Source organism: Lepidochelys olivacea (assembly GCF_965140295.1).
Source record: "Lepidochelys olivacea isolate rLepOli2 genome assembly, chromosome: 3".
Taxonomy (NCBI): Eukaryota; Metazoa; Chordata; order Testudines; family Cheloniidae; genus Lepidochelys; species Lepidochelys olivacea.
In genome coordinates this window covers 168131647-168150144 of record NC_140413.1, presented here as the reverse complement: position 1 = coordinate 168150144, position 18498 = coordinate 168131647, and the positions used below count along the sequence as shown (strand labels likewise).

Below are 18498 nucleotides of genomic sequence, written 5' to 3'. Positions count from 1 at the left end.
AAGCTAATGAATAGATTTACAGCATCAGCGAGCCATCTCCAAGTCTGAAAGGTCATAAAATAAAGACATTCCCAACAGTGAAGCTTCCCGAGACAAAACCCCTGACCAGATCCAAGAAGGAAGCAAGCAAAGACATCATGCCTGGTGGAACAGAAAGACTAACCATCATCACCAAGAACAGAGGTAGAAGACGACCCTCACAGTTCAGCTGGAGTACCTGTCACTATCCCCAACGAATCCCATTTAGTAACAAAGAGCTGCAAAATCAGACTAGAAATAGGCTCTCACCTGACACACACACACAAATACTTATCTATAAATGTCTTAAAAAAAAAACAAAAAACCCCCCAAAACGCTAGATGCATGCCTTGCTGACGTTTAATTCAGCTGAGACCCATGATATTAGCATTGAAGCTCCAGTTATGTGATTCTACTGTTAAGAGTAACTTGCCTGCAAATCGAAGTGTGTATTAAAAGCACTTCATAGAAATTGCAAGTGATGAACTTAAATTAAGGCAAACATTTGCTGATATATAATTGTTTCCTTTAATAACCGTATTCAAAATTAACAGCTGATCATTTTTGTTATGCTCAGAGTTGTCTGAAAGATTTCATAAGAAGCAGTAGAAACAATCAAAAGTGATGTGGATGGTTATTTTAGAAAGCAAGTACTGAGCTGTTTTTTAGCCATGGGATGATGAGTTATGTGTGGTCTTTTTTGGTTTAGCTAGCTGTAATAAAATAGATATGTTTACTTAAAGTCAAAACTTTTAATTTAAAGAGCATGAGTGAAAAGACTGTTTCAATGTAGTGAAACAGCCTTCTGATAAATTCCTCTACTATTTTGTTTAGTCTCAATTTTAGGGATCTTAGCCCTTATATGTTAGTAAGATGGTGACTGAAAGTTTATCCATTTTTGTGGTATTGCCCTTACTGCACAAGTGATTTTCCGGTCCACTGTTATACATTATTTTAGTTGTAATGTATGTGATTGTAAAGCTGTAAGAAACATGAACGTATTAAAAAATCCTAGTAAGATCTTTAACCTTGTATCACAACTTATAAGAGGCCAGAATGAGCAGTGAATTATCTGCCAAGTCTCTAGGGAGACAAGTGAGTTCAAATGTATAACAGCAGAAGCAAAACTATGAAGTCTTTTCTAAAAAGCTGGGTAGAAAGGACAACAGCACATTGTCCTTCTCAAATGGCTCTCAACAAAGGAAATGGATATAAACTCATTTTTCTTAAAAGAAAGCTTACATTCTAAAGACATTAGAATGTTTTTCTGCATTCATGATTATTTTTAAGCATCACACAAGGGAGCCTTGAAGGTATCTTATCTTCTTGTTTATTTTGATGCATAGCAGCAGGTGGGGAAATGTACCAATACAAGGATTTTTGCTTTTCATAACTGTGTCTGTGGCCAAGGAGTGAGGGTGAAATCAGCCACCACCGGGGGGGGGTGGGGGGGTGGGGGGGGAAATCATACTAATTACATATACCACAAAACACGGTTCTAAAAAAGCATATCTCATTGGTAAGCAAAGTTATAAAGCAGCACTTACTAGCTTTTATTCACAGAATCTAGAAAGAGAGTGCACCTAACAGGTCATTTAGTCCACGCTCCTGCCACTGGTGGATTATTCTCTGTTGCTTATTTATTAGCATTTGGTCAGTTGTAGTTTTACACTTTCCAAAGAAGAGAGTTTGTAATTTCTTTTAGGAAAGTTTAGCATAGGCGAATGCTCTTTCCCCCCATAACATTGTTTGTTAAATAAAAATTGGTTTTCCTTTAGATCATCTCAGAGAATTGATTCTGTCTCCATTCTGTACGTAGTTGGAGAGAAGAACGCCAAGTATTAAGGGATGCAATTCACACAGCTCAACTTGCAATTCATTTTAATCAGAACACTTCTACTATCTCCAAAATAAAAATCAACCCCTATCAGTAGGCCATCTCTTCCCATTTCCTAGGTAGGCAAGGTTACTTTCATCAATAGGGTTTGCTCCCAGTCTTCTCTATCTATTTCAATATATCCTTTTGCATATATACTTGAAGACCAATCCCCACACTGTTTTGAAAACAAAACAAAACAAAAACAAACGAACAAAAAACAATAACTGATGTGCCGGGTTTTCATAAAGCAAAGGATGAATCCCTACTCTCAAATTTAGTTATGATGTATAATTCTTTAGGTACAGTTACACATAACACTAGTTTCAATATGGAAAAAACCACTGCCTCTACTATGAGTGATGGAAATCCCATAATTATAGTCAAGATAGATCTAAACCCACTGACTGTTTGAAAATGCCAAAAAGCAAAAAAAACTTAAGTGACTAGACAGATTTAAAGCCACAACTATCAACCCCCACCACTAGGGCCCTGGGTTACACGGTCACATTATTCCCTCTCCAACGCAAACACTTCAGGACAAAAAGTAGTATTATTGATTTCTTAGAACTGCTCCATCATAAAAGAGATATGAAACAACCCTTCACATCTCAAGACTCAAAATGAAAAGTTTAATCACAAAAGTGTACGGGATACAGTAAAAGCTGTAGAGCTAAAGCAGAAAACATTGGACAAAGATCAAAATGAAACAAACATGACATGATAAGATAATAAATTTTGCAATAAAAAGTTATAAAAGCCAGGAGAGAAAATTGGAAAGTACAATAATATAAATTTCCTGGGAATACTTGGAGGAGGAGAAAGCACAGTTTCAGTGGGAAAAGGAAAATTCTTAACTCATGAACACACACTGACGAAGGAAAAATAGACTGCCTACATTGCATGTTGCAATAAAATTCCCATAATGCATCTCCCTATCGGAATGGGGGAAATTGCAAGTATGACATCTGTGGTATTATCAGAAATAGGAGGAAAAAAAGCCAGACTCTTAAAAGGCAGCCAGTGGAGGGAAGGAGAAAGGGATTGGGGGAGAGGTGTTTGAGATCTTTTATATAAGAGGGGTGGAGAGAAGAGAGATTATTTTTTCTATTACTCAGTTCCCCGACACAAAGTCGAAGGAAGGAAACTACTCCAATAAATCAGTTATTAACGGAGGGAACCAATGAAGCAGTCTCATTTATAAGGGTCAGATCCATGTATTCTGGAACAAAAGCTCTGCATTCAAGTTTCTGAATACAGCACAGAGAGGAAATAGACAGATGGTATCAGAAGAGGAATCTTAAGGCAGAAAGATTATTTCAACCTAGAAAGTCTCTTTTATTAGAAGATGGTTGTTAATGGCTATTCAAAACATAGCCATTTACAGGCCTGTCTCTCTTATCTAGTTTTCTTTTTCTAGGGATAAGGAAGATGCCATGTTTTTGATAAATGTAAACAGTAAAAGTGTGATGTTTATGGATCCTATATCTCAGTGTTTGCAGAGTATAGGCTTCCTCTATAATCACCTCTAGGTATGCATGATGTTCGCTATGAAAATTAAAAACCGCTAGGTGATTCTAGAATCGTGTGATACTTGGTATGAGAGTTAAACATGCATGATTCACTATGGAAGGATTTGAAGCAATTTTGCTGCAGAAGTGCTACTATTATCCTACTTAAAGTTATATATGAAGAGAGAACCATGACTATACAGAGAAGTCCTGATTCCCAGTCACCTCCTGATCGCTATATTGAGCGGGCTTCCATCATGAATACTAAGTGTCAGAGCTGCTGCATCTTGGTTCTTCAATCTGTTAAAGCCCCTTGTAAACTCCCTACTTAACAATATTTTAAATTAGCCACTTGCATACAACATACCAAGGATGGTATGTACTATTATCTATGACACACATGAACCCACTAGTCTGCGTATTTCAAACCAGACTCTATAGTTTCATCTCTGAGTAAGGAATTAGTGAAGTGAATCTCCATACATCCGGTTGGTCATTCAATACCACTATGATGGGTGCAGAGTATAAAAATCTAAATAGAACAGAAAGTCAGAGAATACAACCAAAAATATCTTTCAAGTTCCAAAAATAAAGGACTGAAACCAAAGTGCAAATGCTAAGAAATTTTGAAAAATATTATAGTCAACCAATACTTACGATAATTAGAATTTTCAGCATATTTTGAACAAGATTTCACACATTCAGGTAGTGATCTGGCTGGAAAAAGACCTCTAACTCAAAGCATCATGAAGTTTTATTTAGTAACTATGTATTCACGTTGAACAATAGCTATTTTGAAATTTCATAACAACAATTCCTACCTGCTACCATCGCATCTCCACCTGCTGGGGTTCCATTTTCTTGCTGAGCTACAAGTGATTTCAGAATAACTTGTGTTGCTCCCAGTCTTGGCAGGGTGACATGTGTAAGAAATGGCAAATTGTTTTTCTTGGCAAATGCCTGGCTTGTTTCCCTCCTTTTCCTAAGAAAGCCGCCCTCTGGAAACAGTACAATCCACTTCCGGTCACGGCTCCTGTAATGTTTGTCTAGATGCTCCTTTAGGAGCACAAGCTGCTGGTCACGGTGAGCTTTTCCCTGGGAGGGGGAGGAGAGAAAGGTTAGCGATATTTTAAGTAGTCTTAAAATCTAAGCAGATTTTTAAAAATCCTAAAAACTGATCAATTAAAATAATGTTTAAACTCTGTTTTTTCTCAGAATGCTACATAATAAACCTTCAATGCCAACATAAATACTGTTTTCCCAAAAGCAACCACGGATGGTCAACTCAATGCCACCCTCATAATGGACGAAGAGAGGTTTTCAAAAGTGAGAGTAAAACTGCCATTCTGACCAGTTCTCTTTTTTAAGTGTAATCTTTAAAGTGCAGTTATACCGTTAAAAAGGATTCCGTATGACATAATAAATATGGAACCCCAGACCACTATCTGTTAACGGTCCTCTGATCAAATTTGCCCAAGTTTACATGTTAAAAAAAAAAGTTTTTATTGCAACTGCAAACCCAACGAGAATCCAAAGTCAAGATGGTTTACACAACACCACTCATAATAAAGTGGTTGCAAGACAAAACTCTGCTCTCACTGCATTCACCCTTGTGCAATCCCATTATCTTCAATACAAAGGAATGGGACAAGTTCTTCAGTACTGGTCTCTTTCCTTCAGTAGGGGTTGCAAAGGTTTAACTGAGACTAGAATTTAATTCTGTTGATAGCATACAAGCCAAACACAGAACTCTTCCCATTCTCCCATAGTTGGGCTACCTGAATGTATTACTTATTTGTTTGCCAAAGCTAGCAGTTATGACAATGAATACACCAGGGAAAGATCTTCTCTGTAAGACGACACTATTTTTAAATAGGGTTAGAAATGAGGGCATTTCCCCCTTGGTCATGGTTTTAAAGAGTAGGTTTGCAATATGTACCAGCATTCAGCATTTATAAAGTAGGTTTTTGATAACTGAAAGAAGAAATAAAATGAATACCTCTAGTTTTTGTCTTAAGTAAAGTAAAAGTTTGCCAAGAAAAAAAGAGTTCGTTTCTTAAAAAGAATCATCATAAGTAATCTGAAATTAATTTATATAATATAAAATATGGCGATTATATGAGAAATTTCAATTAGGAGGAATTCCCTAAAAACATTCAGGCCAGCAAGCATAAACATTCATATTATTGTTTCTAAACAAAACTGCTGTTAGATGAGAGAGAAGCACCACAGGCTACATTCTGGCATTCTATAGAGGTAGGCAGCTACTGGCACAGATTAATTTTTTGGTGTGTGATTCTGAAATTATGTTTTGTTATCTCTTCTATTTAGAGGACAAGAGTCTGATTTGTAAACAGCTCTAAATAAATTCCTTGCTAACCTTTGCAGCTATCTAAGAAGAGTCATTCCTTTTGTGCCAAAAAAAGACTACACCATTAACACAAAGCATTACTCAGGACAACAAGATATTAGAAGGGTAAAAAGTTGGCACTAAGGTAGCTAGTCTGGGGACTCTGGTAGTTATTAAACCTTAAGTGGTAAATAAAAAATGACTGTGCTTCTTCCCTTTACTACTACTTTTTGATATATTAATACAGTCTCAATACTATACACACCCACACACACACACACACACACCCACACACACCCCAAATATGTTTGTTCCTGGGGTAACACCCACCAGGTACACTCAAGCCAGACAGCTGTGTGTTCGTGGCCCATTAAAGGCAATTAACTCTCACAATGAGGCCATAAAAGAAACTCATTCCATCCAGACGGCTCTTCCTGCAGACATCTTAGCCTCCAAGTGGCCAATGGCTGGTCCCTGTGAGTCAGCAAGCCACGGAAGGGCATGTGATGTGCTCATGTGACCCTGGACTTCATCTTGTTGCCTGTACTTTTCCTGTGCTGTGTATTTTGTTTGGGACAGTAAAATTCCATCCAAATGGCAGAGGGTATAAAAAAAAAAACCTTGAATCATCTCCATGCTGCCTCTTTCCTGCTTTGATTCTCTGGACTGTGGATTTACAACTGAAAGGAACATATTGACTATGGACTGAGGACCTTCCAATCTTTTGGAAGTTACCTGAGACTTTACAAGCCAGCAGTTTGTTCCATCACTGCTACAAACCTAAGATAAGAAATTTGCAATGATTGTATGTTCATGATCTATTAACCATTTTAATTCTCTTCCTCTTTTCCCTTATAAATAAACCTTTATGTTTTAGTTACTAAAGGACTGGCAACTGCGTATTTATTGGGTAAGAGCCGAGTTATATATTGACCTGGCTATGTGACTGTCCTCTTGAGATCAGAAGAATCCTTTGTTTGATAACATTGGTTTTCAATAACAAAGTCTAGTGTTTGGGTGATGAAATAAGGCATAGGCGCAGACTTCCCCTCTGCCCAGTGGGTGCTCAACTCCCCCCCCCCCCAGCTACGCCTCTTCCCGCCCCTACACCGCCCTCACCCCACCCCCATTCCACTTGTTCCCCAAAAGTCCCCACCCCTATTCCACCATCTACCTCCAAGTCCCAACCCCTGCCCCACCTCTTCCCCTAAGCGTGCCACGTCCCCACTCCTCCCCTTCCCTCCGGGAAAGTCCTAAGTGCTGCCAAACAGCTGTGAGGCATGCGGGGGGGGGGGGGGCGGGAAGCGCTGGGAGGGAGGGGGAGGAGAGGGGACTCGGTGCTATGGGGGGGGGGGAGGAAAGGAGGGGGGAGCTTGGCTGCCGGTGGGTGCAGAGCACCTGCTAATTTTTCCCCAGGGGTGCTCCAGCCCCGGAGCACCCACGGAGTCGGCACCTATGAAATAAGGGCTGGAATGCCTTAGGCGACAGCATTTTTAACTTGTTGTTAACCAGTGTGGTAAGACAGAAATTTACTTTTGTTACTGTCTTAGTACATCGTATGATAGAATAACCACCAGTTTTGGGGTGAATCTGCCCTATTTCTCAGCAGTTTGTCTTGAATCTGATGTCCTCAGCTGTGACCCACTGAGGCATGGTGACGGGGCGGGATGGAGAAAGGTGACTTATTATAAAGACATTTCTGCACAGATTTTGAAATCACAAGCTTCCAAACTTGTCTGTACTTTAAAGATACACTCACCAGATTGCTTCTTAAATACTGCATTGGTCAGGAAGTATGCAGCAGTTGATTATCTCCTAATTTGCCAAGCCCCTACACACACTCCATAAAGTTTACATGGGCCCATATGAGTCTGGTAACAAAAGTGAATTGCATTCAAGGAACTTCATATTTTAGAGGTCAGATCTTTCCAACCCCTCAAGGATATGGATGAAACAACACCCAGCAAGCACTGGATGCTCTCAGATACCATCATACTAGACAGCCTGAAAAAGTTGTGATTTGGGGAGGACCATTTGAAAGAGTTAAGGAGTGGATAAGAAGAAGAGGAAGGTAAACAGATGGTAGGGCCACCAAAGCAGCAAAAGACCTTGAAACACACCCTTCTTTTTCCGATAGGCCATTAAAATGACAGCTGAACCATGATTAGACAAAAAGAAAAGGAGTACTTGTGGCACCTTAGAGACTAACAAATTTATTTGAGCATAAGCTTTTGTGGGCTAAAACCCACTTCATGGGATGCATGCAGTGGAAAATACAGTAGGAAGATACACATACACACACACACACCCCATGAAAAAAATGGGTGTTGCCATACACACTATAAAGAGAGTGATCCTTTAAGGTGAGCTATTATCAGCAGGAGAAAAAAAACTTTTTGTAGTGATAATCAAGATGGCCCATTTCCAACAGTTGACAAGAAGGTGAAAGTAACAGTAAGGGAGGGAATAAGCATGAGGAAATAGTTTTACTTTGTGTAATGACCCATCCACTTCCACTCTTCACTGAAGCCTAATTTAAAGGTGTCCAGTTTGCAAATTAATTCCAATTCAGCAGTCTCTCGTTGGAGTCTGTTTGACTTTTTTTGTTGTAATATTGCGACTTTTAGGTCTATAATTCAGTGACCAGGAAGACTGAAGTGTTCTCCGACTGGTTTTTGAATGTTATAATTCTTGATGCTTGATTACAGTTACTACAATCCATTGGTGATCTCCCAGAAAACACCATCCTGGCCACAATGGATGTAGAAGCCCTCTATACCAACATTCCACACAAAGATGGACTACAAGCCATCAGGAACAGTATCCCCAATAATGTCACGGCAAACCTGGTGGCTGAACTTTGTGACTTTGTCCTCACCCACATGTATTTCACATTTGGGGACAATGTATACCTTCAAGTCAGCAGCATTGCTATGGGTACCTGCATGGCCCCACAGTATGCCAACATTTTTATGGCTGACTTAGAACAACGCTTCCTTAGCTCTCGTCCCTTAACGCCCTACTCTACTTGCTCTATATTGATGACATCTTCATCATCTGGACCCATGGAAAAGAAGCCCTGGAGGAATTCCACCATGATTTCAACAATTTCCATCCCACCATCAACCTCAGCCTGGAGCAGTCCACACAAGAGATCCACTTCCTGGACACTACAGTACTAATAAGCGATGGTCACATATACACCACCCTATACCGGAAACCTACTGACCACTATGCTTACCTACATGCCTCCAGCTTTCATCCAGACCACACCACACGATCCATTGTCTACAGCCAAGTTCTATGACACAACCGCATTTGCTCCAACCCCTCAGACAAACACCTATAAAATCTCTATCAAGCATTCTTACAACTACAATACCCACCTGCTGAAGCGAAGAAACAGATTGACAGAGCAGAGGAGTACCCAGAAGTCACCTACTACAGGACAGGCCCAACAAAGAAAATAACAGAACGCTACTAGCCGTCACCTTCAGCCCCCAACTAAAACCTCTCCAGCGCATCATCAAGGATCTACAACTTATTCTGAAGGACGATCCCTCACTCTCACAGACCTTGGGAGACAGGCCACTCCTTGCTTACAGACAGCCCCCAACCTGAAGCAAATACTCTCCAGCAACCACACAATACACAACAAAAACACTAACCCAGGAAACTATCCGTGCAACAAAGCCCATTGCCAACTCTGTCCACATATCTATTCAGGGGACAACATCACAGGGCCTAATAACATCACCCACACTATCAGAGGCTCGTTCACCTGCACATCTACCAATGTGATATATGCCATCATGTGCCAGCAATGCCCCTCTGCCATGTACACTGGCCAAACCGGACAGTCTCTACGTAAAAGAATAAATGGACACAAATCAGATGTCAAGAATTAGAACATTCAAAAACCAGTCTGAGAACACTTCAATCTCCCTGGTTGCTCAATTACAGACCTAAAAGTCACAATACTACAACAAAAAAGTCAAAAAACAGACTCCAACGAGAGACTGCTGAATTGGAATTAATTTGCAAACTGGACACCATTAAATTAGGCTTCAATAAAGACTAGGAGTGGATGTCTCATTACACAAAGTAAAACTACTTCCCCTTGCTTATTTCTCCCTCCCGCCCCGTAACTCTCACCTTCTTGTCTACTGTTGGAAATTGGCCATCCTGATCATCACTACAAAAGGTTTTTTTCTCCTGCTGATAATAGCTCACCTTAATTGATCACTCTCATTAGTGTATGGCAACACTCATTTTTTCATGTTCTCTGTGTGTGTATATATATCTTCCTACTGTATTTTCCACTGCATGCATCCCATAAAGTGGGTTTTAGCCCACGAAAGCTTATGCTCAAATAAATTTGTTAGTCTCTAAGGTGCCACAAGTATTCCTCATTCTAACACAGCTACCACTCTGAAACCGAAGATTAGACAGTTGCTTTAGAATCTGCATTCTTCTAGCTGGTGACTAGTAGTTCTGTAGCACAAGCAATAGTCTTGATCTTTTGTGGAGGGAGAGCATGGGAGTAACAGAAACCCATTGGGTCACAGTTCCTTGAGGGCACCATGCATCTTCCTATCCCAGGAGCAGACAAGTTAGAAAATGAAATTTACACTAATAGCAGGCCAGTTATTAGGTGAAAAAAGAGCACTAGTCACCCCCTTTGAAAAAAACAAATACTCTAGTTACTGCAAGTAAACCTGTTCATGAGAGGGAGGGAGGGGAGTTCATTTTTATTATGATACCATGATCAATGCTCAAAGAAGATTATAGGGGGTTTTTGAAGCTACTTTTGCAATGAAAAATATTGTATGCCAGTGATGTATATGCCCATCAGAAAAACAATTACAGAAGAAAAAGATACATTTCTCTTTCACTGTTTGTACTCAGATTCCAGATAGCATACTTCTCTGATTAATGAAAATTTGAGGTCTGCAGTACCATACCCTTTTACAAGGGTAAACATTGTTTTTGCAGCTTAATAATTTTTCAATTTACTTTCAGATATACATTGGTTACATTAGGTAGATGGAAGAGCAACAAAAACATCCAAAAATATCCTAAAATGTATAACCTATTAGCAAATCTGCCTCTGCCCTCTAGCATACATAACTCAGTATTTGTCTTGTATGTGCGCTAAATGTAAGTAAATACGATAGAAAGATCGATATTTTAAAACGTGTCAGGTTCAGTTCTTCTCTCAGATGCACAAAGAGTACTATCATGTAACCAAAGGTCATCCACAAAGCACTGTAGGCCCACCACTGGAGGTTATTTTATTATGTAATCGTGCCTGTAATTTGATAGGCACCCCTGTAATCTCCTAACTGAAAATCTGATCTGAAATTTATATTTTTTCAAACAGATCCTCAGTCACTCCATTTTAAATACAGATTAGCCTCTTTCCTCAAAGTTACAATATCCCAGTTACCCTACACCTGCCTGCCCCCTTCCTAACCCAGACAAATAAATAAGGCAGGTGGAGGGGAAGAAGTGTGTATATTGAATGTCATACTTTGCATAACTGGAATCAGATCAATGTTAGCTACCAAACCTTTTTTACATTTTCTTATTCTTGGAGGATGGTTTGCTCTGCATGTAACAAACAAAAAAGTAATACAGAAAATCTCAGTAAGCATTTATCTGTCAACTTTTAGGATAATATAGCCAACAAACAAGAGTCACTGATGTTTACACATTATCAGTATTCCAGGCCTGATTCAGCACTATATTATTCTACATTTATGGCAATGTACCTCTGTTAGATTGTAAACTCTGAAGCAAAGACTGTAATTGACTGTCTAATTGTACCGTGGCCTAGCACAATGGGACTCCTCCTGGTTGAGGCCTCTATCATCATATAAATGTTAAGTAATACAATTACTAAAAACGAATTAAAATATTTTAATTTATTTTATATTAAATCTATCTCTAGCAAGTACATTTCAGCACAAGGATTTCACCTTGTAATCCCCACTACAGAAATTACACAAATAAACCCTAGAAGGTCACACTGAAATTCTGGATCTAGAAAACTTAACAGAAAACAGAGCACTGACTACAAGGATAAATCAAGGCACTACCATACGTCTATTGTTTACCTGTTTTATAAAGAAGTCTCCGTGGATCAGCGATACAATCCCAAAGTTTGTATACTTAAAAATATGATCCATCAGCCACATCATCTGACGGACAACCTGAAAGTTTAGGAAAGGACTTGTAAGTATATACTGTATGCAAAGAATCAGACAGAGAGATCATCTTTTCAAAAACCAACAACAAACCCACAAGCTAACGCATAAACAGTATTAGCTCTTCAAAAGTGAAAAGTGGATCAGGTGCCATTTTGTTTTCTAGGAACAAATATGACCCCTCTCGTTAAAGTCAGCGAACAATTTTACCTTGCTACTCAAATGGTGTAACTTTACACAGGCACACTGTATGCCCCTGTGACACTCTATACGTTGGGGAAGCGCCCTGTAACCCCCATATTCACCACATATATAATTGTGATATTTCATATGAAGCATGCCATGTCAGGTATCAACCCTTGCAAACGTTATGATCTGCTGAAAGCCATTGTTCTATCTAAATATGTGCATCATTAATGCATATAAAATTATAAGAATGGTCTTGTATGGTTTTCACTAAAATATGCTGTGGTTTTGGGAAGTGCACAGATACTAGCTCTCCAGAGACAACGACAAGGGAGGTAACCAATGCCCAGGTGGGTGTTGAACATATATCACCAGTCGTTGTCCAGCAGAGGAGTTACAATACAATAAAAAGAAAAGGAGGACTTGTGGCACCTTAGAGACGAACCAATTTATTTGAGCATAAGCTTTCGTGAGCTACAGCTCACTTCATCGGATGCATTCAGTGGAAAATACAGTGAGGAGATTTATATACACACAGAACATGAAAAAAAATCACTTAAGTGATCACTTTCCTTACAGTGTGCATGATAAACACCCATTTTTTCATGTTCGGTGTGTATATAAATCTCCTCACTGTATTTTCCACTGAATGCATCCGATGAAGTGAGCTGTAGCTCACGAAAGCTGATGCTCAAATACATTGGTTAATCTCTAAAGTGCCACAAGTACTCCTTTTCTTTTTGCAAATACAGACTAACACGGCTGCTCCTCTGAAACCTTACAATACAATGACTCCCTCACAGGAGACACACAGGGGGTACTGCTTCACCTTGTGACTCAGCAATGCCCACCAGACATGCCTGGACTTGTATTCTCCAAGCACATGGACTAAGGGTATAAAACAGAACAGGGTGGCCACATGTTTGGCCTTTCTCCTTCCCCCACTTATGCTGCAAGCAACAAAGGCACTGAGAAGACTGAAGACTAACAGAGGAGTCTGGCCCAGGTTTCAAGGGTGAAACTGCAATATCCAGTAGGGTGAGAAAAACTGCTTAACCTAGATGTTGCCCAGTCTAATAGGGTTGAGAGTCTAGCCTGCATGCATATATTTTATTTTATTTTTTGCCTATCACTTATAATCACTTAAAAATACATATTTTGTAATCAATAAATTTGTTTTACTGTTTTTCTTCACCAGTGAGTTTGCCTGAAGAGCTTGGTAAATCTGCTCAAGTTTGCAAAGGCTGGTGTATATCCACTTTCCATTGATGAAGTGGTGAACCAATTAATAAACTTGCTTTGCTCAAGAAAGGGTCTTGAGCAGTGCAAGACGGGTATATTCCTGAAGTACAAGGCTGGGAGCGGCAGCCCGGGGGTGGGGGGGGAAGGGAGGAAGAGAATTTGCCTTACTCTGCGTGATTCATGAGTGGCTCTGGGAGCATTAATGCAATCTAGCTGGGTGTGGGGCTCCACATGCAGGTGTGCTGCGTGATAGAGCCTGGAGGAGTTTGCTGCTTGTCACTAGCAAAGCATTGTGAGAGACAACCCAGAATAGTGAGTTAAGGGGACACAGTAGTCCCACAGTCCAAGGTTGCACCCCAAGGATCCCATCAGAGCCCCCTTCTGACATGCCACCCCCATTTTAAATCAGACAGCTTCATCCACAAACTGTACTCAGTTTAAATTTTAGAGAAACTATCTATTTGATTTTAAATCTTCAGCAACTTTGTGTCTCCCATAAAAAAATACCCACCACTTGCATTTTATTTTTGATGTTAACAGACTTTAAAAGTTATTTGACATAAAATAGTGTATCTCCAGGTGAAGAACAATTACCTACCTGTAAATATGGTTCTTCGAGACGTTGTAATCCATGCGGATCCCACTTTAGATGTGGATACATCCATGTCCATGAGATCAAAGCTTTTGAACAACAGTGTCAGTTGAGCCATACCTGTGCCACATATGCCCTGTGCCCTCCCGCCGAGGACATAACAGGCAGAGCAGGCATAACCATACCTTCGTTCCCTGACTAATTCAGAATCCCAGAGGACTCTGAAAAAGCAGGGTAAAGGGAAGGTCATGGGATCCATATGGATGACAACATCCCAAAAAAAAAATCAATCACACTTACTATAAAGATTAAATAACTGTTCTTTCTTCAAGTACGTGCACATGTGGATCCCACTCTAGGTAACTAACAAGCAGTGTCCAGTCTGGAAAGTCAGACTGAGAAGACCTGATTGACATTGACTGGATAGCGACTGTAAACACTGCTTGATGAAATCTGACATCTGATCTTGCAGCCATGCCAAGAGCATAGTGTTTGACAAAGTAAGGGAATTAACTTCACAGAGCTGCCTTGCAAATTTCAGACAGAGCGATGTTCCTGAAGTATACAGAAAGGGCAGCCTGTGCTCTAGTGGAGTGAGCTTTAATATTTGGAGGAAAAGATGTAGCTGACAGATGACAGCAGATTGAAATACACTATGAAATCAATTTTACTCTTCTGTGGGAGGAAACGGCTTGACCCTTTGAAGCACCAGAGGTGGCAACCAAAAGATGGAGTGTGTCTGAAAGGCTTTAGTTATATCTATACAGCAAAAACTGTGCACAGGCTAGCCAACCTGAGCTAGCGTGAATCCAGCTAACATGGGTAACAGCAGCAGCAAAGTCAGCACAGTACAGACTAGTGAGCCGAGAATGTACTCAAGGTTCATGCTAGACTTATACTATCCATGCTGAAGCCTGCGCTGTCTTCACTGCTAGCATTACTTGTGCTAGCTTGAGTCAAGCTACTTTGGATAGGCTAGCCAACGCACAGCTTTTGCTGCATAGACATAGGCTATGTCTAAGGCTAAGATTTAGTCATGGGCATTTTTAGTAAAAGTCCTGGACAATAAACAAAAATTCACGGCCCCATGACCTGTCCATGACTTGTACTATATACCCAACTAAATTTCTGGTGTTCTAGGGGGCTCCAGGTGCACAGCTGCTGCTCTCGAGAGGAGCCCCCAGGGCCACAGATGCTGCTCTGAAGAGGGGCCTCCAGGGGGCAGGCCCTCTGGGGTGCCTGCTGATGCTGGAGGGGCGGCATGGGACCGCTACCGACGCTGCTGGCAGGGGATGGCCCCAACCGCGGCCACTGCTGCTACAGGGAGGGGCCGGTGCAGTCCCCCGCAAACTGCTCGGGTGGCCCTGGGGTCAGTCGCACCTGCTGGTTGCAAGTCTGGCACGGAGGTCCTGGAAAGTCACAGAATCCATGACTTCTGTGACAGACTCGCAACCTTACCTATGTCCTATTGAGATAACATACCAAGACCCTTGAAGCAAGGGTCCACGGTGGGGAATTTCTTCGCTCCCAAAGAGAACTGGGGTTGGGGAGGGTGGAAGGGGATAAACTAATAGACTGTGCCAGATTTTCGTTTGAATCAATATAGGGAATAAACTTGGGTAAAGTTTTAACACCCCCTTATCTCTATGGAATGTTATGGTAAAGAGGTTGGAGTTCACTGACCCTTCTGGATGATGTAATGGCAACTAAGGCAGCCACTTTGAGAATAAAGTGGTATAGAGAGCATTCAGAGAGGTCCAAAGGGGGTTCCAGGTGGCTTGTAAGGGCAATATTAAGATTGCACATAAGAAGGGCTTCTCTGATCGGTGAGCATTTATTATTGCTGAGATTGCTGCAAGGTGGACTTAGGCAGAACTAAGAAGTCCAGAGTGTTTTAAATCTAGAATGTGGTAGGGGATCTTTTGGTATAATGGGCCTTCAGTGTGTCATGGTTGTGTTAGGCTGACCAAGTTGAAAATCATTTCTATTTAGAGGTACAATGGAGAGTTTTTGCCTTTGCAGGAAGTTCTCTTGTATTTTTAAGCAGCAGTCCATCAGTAACGCTCAATCAGCCAACATGACCTTGGGTCTGGATGAAACATCTGACCCTCATTCTGTGATAGTATCCCTGTAAAATCTGGAAGTGGTATGGAAGGATCAATAGACATCTTGAGGAGATGTGTTAGCCAGAATTGTGTCTGCTAATATGGAGTTGTCAGAATGAGTAATGGCTGCATCCTGTCCAATTTTTGCAAATTGATCTGAGAAAAAAAGGAATTGGTAGAAATGCATACACAAGAAACTTGTCTTGAGCTTGAAAAAAAGAGATGATGGAAGCAAGTATTACCATCCTGAATGGGAGACGGCATATACATTTGTTAAGTCTTCCTTATCCTGGAGAAAAAGGGGATCTTCATCCTATCTCAGATCTAGGAACTATCAGTAGAAGCATCTTCCCTGTTACTCCAAGAGGTATCCACTCTATAGCTCCTAGGCAAAGCACAGAAGCTACTTCTTCCTTAGCTGAAGGGACCCTGAAGAGGGACAGGGAATGGGAGTGGGGAAAAGAACTGAAATTGCAAGACCTAGCCATGGCAGACAATGTCCAGCACTCATCTGTCAGTTATAGAAGTCCAAGCCTAATTGGGGGTGGAGGGTGGGATTCAAGCTGGTCTCCAAAGGGAGGGTATGGGCTGGCACTTGAGTGGTTAAACATGGATCTTGACCCATCCATCAAGCCTGTTGTCTGGAAGCAGATGACGGGTGATGAGCAACTGAGGCAGACGATGGCCACCTCCAAGAGAACCGTGTCTTTTTCTTGGGTACTTAGAAGACCATGGTTGAAAGTAGGTATCTTTTGTCTGGAGTACCTCTGATATTTAGAGGGTTCACCCATTTGGGGCTGTGGCTTGGATGCCAAATGAATAGAATGTGGACCGGGAGTTCTTCACAGAGTATGGTGGGTCAACCGTGTGTGCACTAAGTCAGTCTGCCCTAGAAGGGCAAATCATCATTTCGACACTGCACTTCTCCCAGAATGCCAGAGGCCTGCAGCCACGAAGCTCTGTGCATTGTGACTGTGGTAGACATCGCTCATTGTGTCTCATGATCACAGGCTGTAAGAAGGAACCAAGGGACAGCTACGGCTGCTCTGGGCTTTATGCCCTTTGGTGGGAACACACATGAGTACTCATGGTACAGCAGATACTAATATTCAAAAGATTCCAATATCACAGGGGTGGCCAACCTGAGCCTGAGAAGGAGCCAGAATTTACCAATGTACATTGCTAAAGAGCCACAGTAATACATCAGCAGCCCCCCCCCCCCCATCAGCTCCCGCCCTCCAGCAGCCCCACCAGTCAGCACCTCCCACCTGCCACAATCAGCTGTTTCGCATGTGCGGGAGGCTCTGGGGGGGAAGGGAGGAGGAGTGAGGGCATGGCAGGCTCAGGGGAAGGGATGGAGGGGGGGCAGGGCGTGGGGCAGAGCAGGGGGTTGAGCAGTGAGCACCCCCACGGCACACTGGAAAGTTAACATCTGTAGCTCCAGCCGTGGAGTCAGCGCCTATGCAAGGAGCCGCATATTAACCTCTGAAGAGCCACATGCGGCTCTGGAGCCACAGGTTGGCCACCCCTGCAATATCTCATGCATAAGACACATGCACACTCGGGGATCCACACTGACACATACACAAGGAATTTATTTTTTCTGATTCAGTTTCAGGAGGTGCACTGCTTTTTGCTTTCTATCCTACCCACTTAAAAGTGAAGGGTTTCAGAGTAGCAGCCGTGTTAGTCTGTATCCACAAAAAGAAAAGGAGTACTTGTGGTACCTTAGAGACTAACAAATTTATTTGAACATAAGCTTTCGTGAGCTACAGCTCACTTCATCGGATGCATTCAGTGGATTTTCCGCTAAATGCATCCGATGAAGTGAGCTGTAGCTCACGAAAGCTTATGCTCAAATAAATTTGTTAGTCTCTGAGGTGCCACAAGTACTCCTTTTCTTTTTAAAAGTGAATGAGGATGAAGTGTGAAGAAAAGTATTTCCCAGGATAAACTACAAGCCCAGATGCTTCCTATTCCACAGTGCTGACTTCATCTCACTCTGAGCAGCTCTTGAATCGTGCAATCTGGTTAGATGGACTTTGATCTTGTAGCAGCTGCTGTAATTGCACAGTGAAACTGGGAAAAGCAAGTCTTGAAACTTGCAGTGCAAGGCAGCGGCGTATTAACACCTAGGCCGAGGGCAGAAAATTTGCAGGGGCAGCAAATTTATAATAGCAGCCAGAGGCTGCTTCCCCCCGGTGCTGGTTCATGCCCTCCCCCCTGGCCCCGCCCCAACTCCACCCCTTCTCCACCCCTCCTCCCTACCTCTATTGGTCCCCTTCCCCAAATCCCTGCCCCAGCCCCTCCTCCTCTCCTGAGCAAGCCACATTCCCCTCCTTTCCCCCCCTCCTTTGCAAAGCTGTTTCGCGCACAAGCACTGGCAGGGAGAAGCAGGACCCGGCAGCG

The 18498-nt window shown here is 41.8% G+C and overlaps 1 protein-coding gene across 4 annotated transcripts in view; it reads right to left on the bottom strand.

The window, feature by feature from the left end:
* The window catches only part of LPGAT1 (lysophosphatidylglycerol acyltransferase 1), a 129748-nt gene that overhangs the window by 53269 nt on the left and 57981 nt on the right, over nt 1-18498 (bottom strand). For all 4 annotated transcript variants that reach the window (XM_084623056.1, XM_084623055.1, XM_084623054.1 and 1 more), the window contains 2 exons: nt 11875-11970; nt 4227-4500 (listed from right to left, as the gene is read on the bottom strand). In XM_084623056.1, coding sequence (XP_084479182.1) covers nt 4227-4500; nt 11875-11970 — 370 coding nt within the window. The remainder of the gene's footprint in view (nt 1-4226; nt 4501-11874; nt 11971-18498) is intronic.